Source organism: Scatophagus argus, chromosome 21 (assembly GCF_020382885.2).
Source record: "Scatophagus argus isolate fScaArg1 chromosome 21, fScaArg1.pri, whole genome shotgun sequence".
Taxonomy (NCBI): domain Eukaryota; kingdom Metazoa; phylum Chordata; class Actinopteri; family Scatophagidae; genus Scatophagus; species Scatophagus argus.
In genome coordinates, this window is record NC_058513.1 from 10,742,608 (window position 1) to 10,749,140 (window position 6,533).

The 6,533-nt window shown below is 40.4% G+C and overlaps 1 protein-coding gene across 8 annotated transcripts in view; it reads left to right on the top strand.

Moving 5' to 3' along the window:
- LOC124052847 (protocadherin-15-like) overlaps positions 1-6,533 on the top strand; it is a 159,333-nt gene that overhangs the window by 81,915 nt on the left and 70,885 nt on the right. For all 8 annotated transcript variants that reach the window (XR_006842064.1, XR_006842065.1, XM_046377567.1 and 5 more), the window contains 2 exons: positions 277-356; positions 2,523-2,616. Coding sequence is in view for 6 of the 8 variants with exons in the window: in XM_046377567.1 (XP_046233523.1) it covers positions 277-356; positions 2,523-2,616 (174 nt within the window). In the remaining 2 variants the exon portion in view is untranslated. The remainder of the gene's footprint in view (positions 1-276; positions 357-2,522; positions 2,617-6,533) is intronic.

Here is a 6,533-nt window from a genome sequence, read left to right on the forward strand (position 1 = left end):
CTTGCTGGCTAACAAGGTTTCACACAGTGTTAATTGCAACCGTAGTATTCAGGCATTACAGCTGACTTTCATTCACTGACATTTCTGACTAATTCCTTCTTTTTAATTAACTGAGCCACTCCACAATCTTTCCACCTACCCCTGTCAACTGTAGAAGTACTACCCAGGGTACAAATAGCCCTGGTTGTAACTCACTTCTGTATGAGAGTAGAATTTGCTGATGGAAATAAGAGTTTATCTATGTGAATGTGTGTCTGTCTCTGTTAACTGCTCAAGGCAGTGGACCGGGAGAGGGACCCCATTACCTACAAAATCCATAGTGGAGACCTCCATGAACATTTTGCACTACAGCAGAAGTAAGTACTCACTCACACACACACTTTTTTTTTCCTCTTCTGAATTGTCTGATCAGAGCATGTGTATGCTGTACAACCAAGGCAATATGAAAAGTAAATACTTTTAGATTTTCACCAGTATGTGGTTGTAATCTCTGTTTTTCTGTGTGTGTGCCTGTGTGTGTGTGGTTGAAAGCAGCCTAAATTATATCATTCCAAGGCCCAGGATCCGCCAAGGGCTTCGCATAAACACACCCATACTCTCTCCCACACTCTGAGGGCTTTTGTTGTATTTATTCATTTATTGCTCATTAAAGATGCAGTTCTTATGCTGAGGGAAGATCCTATCTGCATTTCTTGAGGGAGGAGATAGAGAAACAAAGAAAAGGATGGTGAAAGACTGCAAGAGCAGACACTGAATGATACGGATGGAGAGGAGAGATGGAAAGGGAGCAGAGGGTTGGAAAAAGAGATAAAAGAGCAATACAGGCACAGAGCAAAAGGAACAAATGTTAAAGAGAGCTAGGGAGGAAACAATGAACAAGAGTGGCAGACAAATGGGGATTTAAAAGCAGAACGAAAGAAAGTGACACATTCCTGCTGCACAGAAAGTAGCAACAATGATTAAAATGAATTGAAGAGCTTTCATTTCTACGTTCAAGGAATTTTTGATGGGTTCTGTTCTGTTCTCTTCTGTCGTACATTGTGAAATCTTACAATAAGTGCCCAAATTGTTGCCTCAGCTGTGTTCTCCGCGTTAAGGCATTGTGAGAACAAGCCTTTTTCTTCTGCACAACTGCAACATGCTGTACAGTTCATATGGCACAGGGTGGAGTGATCTTTCATTGTTTTTGTGAGAATTTGGCTCAGTTAAACACTCCAGAAGAGCATCGGGAGCTCACCGAAATGGGCCCGATGTTGGCCCATTTTGCAAGGTGGCTGGCACTGATGGGACTCACACAGAAATCACCAGTACAGTATGTAAGAGATGAGCTTTGAGGAGGGTAATCACCATTAGATTTTGAATAAATCTGAATTATCTTGTGTTCATCCAGAGCAGTGGGTCCTCCACACGTCAGCCGATGTTTGGCTTGTGAGCAGTAGGCATGTGATGAAAAAAGTTGTGGGGAAAATGAGACTACTTACATTGTGTGTGTGTGTGTGTGTGTGTGTGTGTGTGTGTGGATGGCTCAAGATGTGCATAAGCATCAGAGCGTTGCCTTTTATGATTCATCCATAAATAAACATGAACCGTTTGTTTAAAAGATATCATCTTCACAACTGTCCTCTGCAGATCGCTTAACATCTGCACACGTGCACGCACGCGCAGATTCACTTGTGCATCAACACACATACCAGCACACTGTCGATATTGGGGAAACCATGGATTTCAGATGGTTTGTAATTCATGAAAGTAGCTTAAATTTAAAACACTTCAATTATTATATATATATAATATATATATTATATATATTAAATCTTTACTTGGAAAATAAAAAGTGTAATAAATCACGGCCAGCTTCAAAGATATCTGCTAGTTTTGATGAGTAACTTGATAATAATTCACATTGTATAAAAATAGATTCTGAGACTCAATTCTGTTAGCGAATTTCCAACTTTATACTCAATAAATCAGTAGTCAGATTCAGAGAAGCTTTGTTTTGAAGTTTGAAGTGTATGAAGACCACATTTAGATTGTGTTAAGAGGGCATTCATAGTGAGTTAAAACATGTTCATAATTCTTCACGACTGCATAAACATGCAGTCACATCACAGTCACATCACAAACATAAACATGTAATGCTTTCTGATGCGCTGTGCCAACAGTCATAAAACATTATAGATGTGACTTAGAATGAATCATAAGTTATGGATGATCTCATGGATGCCTTTGCCTTTCTTACAAACTAAAGGAGGACTGATGAGGCCTATTATACATTAGGACAACCTATGCAGACCTGAACAGTCTACCGTACTAAGGACTCATAGTATGCTATAATAGTCCATGCAGTATCATGAATCTTCATTGTATACATACAATCCCACAGTATTCTGTCATGCTGTGTTTGCCCCTCTTAAGGTTTTTATTGTACACCATTTTTTTTTTGTCTGTCCTGATTTATTTTTTCATTCTTCACTTACTTCCTGCCTACAGGGTTGACAACACTTTCTGTATTCTTTCTCCAGTTCAGGGTATTTGGTTCTGGACAAGCCTCTGGACAGGGAATCTCTGGATTATTACACCCTTGTGGTCACAGCTTCAGACGGACACCCAGATGGGGTAAGAAAAAGGGCTGAACCACACAGATATGAACTGGCTGTCTCTGCTTGTCTAGCTTCACAGCCGCAGTGGAATTAAACTGATGGCTGTCGACAAGGAAACTAAATCCTTCACAGAGAAATGCCACAAACAACAGCTGTGGAATTAAGAGGGATGCCATAGGGATTGGAAATACTTCTCATTCAGTAATCATAATAATCATCAGAATCTTTTTGGAACAGTTAATTTTAAGCAAATATGTACAATTAAATAAATCTGTGTGGAAACTAATGGTTCAATAGTCTCCAGTTGTGCAACTCTGAACAAAATAAGCACTTAAGAAAATGGATCATTGAAAAAAAGCCTAACTCATTACTACCTGGCAAAAAATTGATCTTTGGTGCAAGTGAGACTGGTCTGGCTTTTAATTTTTAGTTTAGAGTCAAATGTGATGGAGAAGACATAGCAGTGTGAAAGTGAAAGCATGCAAATCTTGAATCATAGATCTGATCTACTATCTGATTGACTTTTCAAGGCTACACCGAAAAAGCATCTTCTTCTTCCTGTTTTAGCCTTCTGTCCCCAGGGTTAGCCGCAGGGCGCTTCTACCCAGCGTCACACTCTTGAGGAAATACCCTCCAAAGTAATTGAATTCAAAATGGCAGCTTGATTGTTGCGGGTGTGTAAATGAAGCTTTTTTGAAAAACAATGACACAACACCTGTATTGTGTATCTGTCAGAGTTTATGATCTGACTCTCTTAAATGAATAAAAAAACATCGTAGTAAGAGTTATTTTCCAACTGAAAAAGACGAGAAGATGAGAATTACATGTTTTTCTAATTGTTATGGCATTTCAGTGCTGCGGCGGCCCTTGAACGACCTCAAAATTCTACTGTCAATGTGTTTTGTTTTCACACATAAACTGTATCTATAGATTTAACTTGTGTAGTCAGGATGCTGTCTGAATAAACACTTTTAGTCTGCCGCAAGGGCTATTTTGCAAAGATAAAGCAGCATGTGCCCTTTCTTACTTACCTAATTGATCACAGGTCAGCAGAGTCTGTTTCTCTTTCTCTCTCTCTCCCTGTGTTCTTCTCTCCTATCCTTTTTTTTAAAAGCTAAACCTTCAGTCGCTTTCACATGAAAGTCAAATGAAGCCACTGGATACCCTCCCCTATTCCCTTCGTCTCTACTGTTCTGGCTTGAATCAGTTTCCCTGTTTTTCCCTCTGTTCTTTCCCCTTCCTCAGCATCTCATCATCCATCTAATACTCTTACATAAACACAAGTTAGTCTCCTCCTCCCCCTCCTTGCCACTGCCTGCCCTCCCACCCCATGTCAATTAAAACAAAAGGTAAAGTTTAAGGTCCCTCTTAGGAGAGAAAATGCTGATTTGAATACCCTGACCTTCTCTCTCACACTCCCTCGCACACAATATGACTGGAGACAACAAGTGGGAGGATGTTAGAGAGAGTGGAAGAAGGCAGAGAGATGTGAGAGGTATTCAGGGGGCTCTTATTACATTATAACGGTTGTACTGTGTGTTCATACACAATTCTATAAAGGAGTCTTCGCTTATACACACTCACAGACATGCACACATATACTTAGTCAATTCCTCTCTGGCCCTTGACAATTAGTGTATTATCTTTGTGCCCCAAAGGTCTTTAAGCCAGAAAAAAGGCTAAAAGTAGTTTGGACATTTTTCTGCTTGACACTCCATTATATGTTGAATGAGAGAATTGTGAAGAGAGAGAGAGAGAGAGAGAAGGTGTGTGAGAGAGGAAAGGTATGAGCTACATAGAGGGAAAGACAAGGAAAGAAAGAAATGGAAAAAGGAGAAGAGAAGATTGGGGTGTAGTTGCCTTATACAGGCTCATTAATCAGCATCACTCGAAAGGCCTTGGGTTGTCTTCATATGCGTGCCCGCACACACACACCCACATCCGTGTCCTCTATTATTAAATGTCCCGTTGTGAGAGTGTCAGACTACAAAGTGCCTAATTGGCTATTTGGCCAGTGAATCCATCATACTGCCACAGATTGAGGACCCTACAAGCTGGTGCAGTAAACCAGCTCCACTTTAAGGACTCTGGCTTCCTGGGATGCAACTTAAACTTTGGTGCAGGGCAGGTTGCTGATGTCAAATGTATTGTATAGTGCTGTATAATGGAAGGGGCATTTCACCCCTCTGCTTTTAAATAATGTGAATTGGTGCTGCTGCAGCTGGCAAGAGTCAGCTATGTGTTGTTCCTTGTCATACCTTTCAACATCTCTGAGAAATTTACAGTTTGGTATGTACCTTATGGGGTCAGGGTTTGTTGCTTTTTTGTAACAGCAGCAGAAAACAACATTTTTGTCATTTATTTAGAAAAATGTGAACCATTCAACAGTGGTTATTGGCCATAATTCTCAATGCAATAAAGCACTCAAATACTGACATACAGTCAGTAAGATGTCACTTTGACCAAGTACTAAAATCCTATATTCTCTGTCACCCACTATGGTCTTGTTTCTGCACTATCCATAGTAGTTGTTACTGCTTTGTGTCTGAATCTGCTTTGAGAGGCTGTCTGAATGCTGTGAGGAGAAGGACTCGCCTTCCAGTCTGTTTTTGTCTCATTCTGCTAATCGATGGATTCTGTTAATGCCATCTTAAATGACATGTTTGAAGTGATAAAGGTACTAGAAATGACAAAAGTAGTTTACTACATCAAAACTATTTGTTTAGTTCAGCTTTTCATTAAGCTTCACTCTCACTGCTCCAAAACCAATTTTGGAAAAAGAAAAAAAAAATCCTTCAAATAATAACTAATAATAACATGTTAAAAAGCTATGTTTCGTGTGTGTGAACGCCTGTGTTTGCTAAGATTTGGGCACTTGAAGGACAAACTGTAAATTCACTCAAAATTATTTCTCAACTCAAACCATAATAAGAAAAGATAAAGATCTCGACTCCCAATGGATCAGTTCGTCTCTGTCCTCACCCTCTGCGCTATTTCCAAGTAAACCAAATATGGCGTGTCTCTAATCCCCATGCAGCAGAGACGTCGTGGCATCAGCTCAAGGATAGGCGAGCGATCTTCCTTTTTTATAAAAGCTCTTCTGCTCGCTACGTGCGTGTATGCGTATAGCGGTGCCATCAGTTATTGATCCTTTTATTTCTGCCTAGAAAGCTCTGCTGTGTTTGAGCTTTAGAAAAGCTGGGGACATTCGAAACTTTTGTGGATACTGCTCAATTATTCCATCAGTGAAAGAGCTAAGCTACTGAACAGCTATAGCCTTCAGAAAACAATGAGTCTTCCACCACGTTAGTCAGAAATGTAGTTAAACTAATGCCGCTACTGTCCAACACTGGAATACACTTACCCTGCCCTGCACCCCCGAGCCCATTCATTTCTGCTGAAGACAACTGGGCACTAGTTTTCAGTAAACAATGCATTTGCTGGGGAATATTTTTCAGCTTTGGTTAATACATTGCAGCAATGTATTTAACATCTTTGCTAAATTAACATCACCAAAAATGTAGTGCGATGTAGCTAGACTAGTCTAAGGAGGTTGGAGTAATAGAAGAAGCTCTGGCAACAACTGCACTGTCAAGAGCTTATCAGCAGAGGAGTAGTACGATGTGTCGGGTTGTAATGGCCGCACTGTACACCTGCATGACTAAGATAAGACGTCACTAGTCTGCTGGCGACCAGACAGCTAGTGATACTTGAAGCATGAATGATTTGTGGGCAACGAGGCAAAAAAAAACCCATCTAAAATACTACCAGCCGTACCTTTTTAGTTCCAGCAAAATAGGGCAAGCAAAGCAAGTCGTTGTGTAGAGTTTGAGCCGGCAGACATCAGTTGATTCTTGTCCATCTCAGACGGTTGCTGAAAAATCGTCAAGACAGGCGGGGATTTTCCTGCAGAAAGTGAGACATGAACGAAGG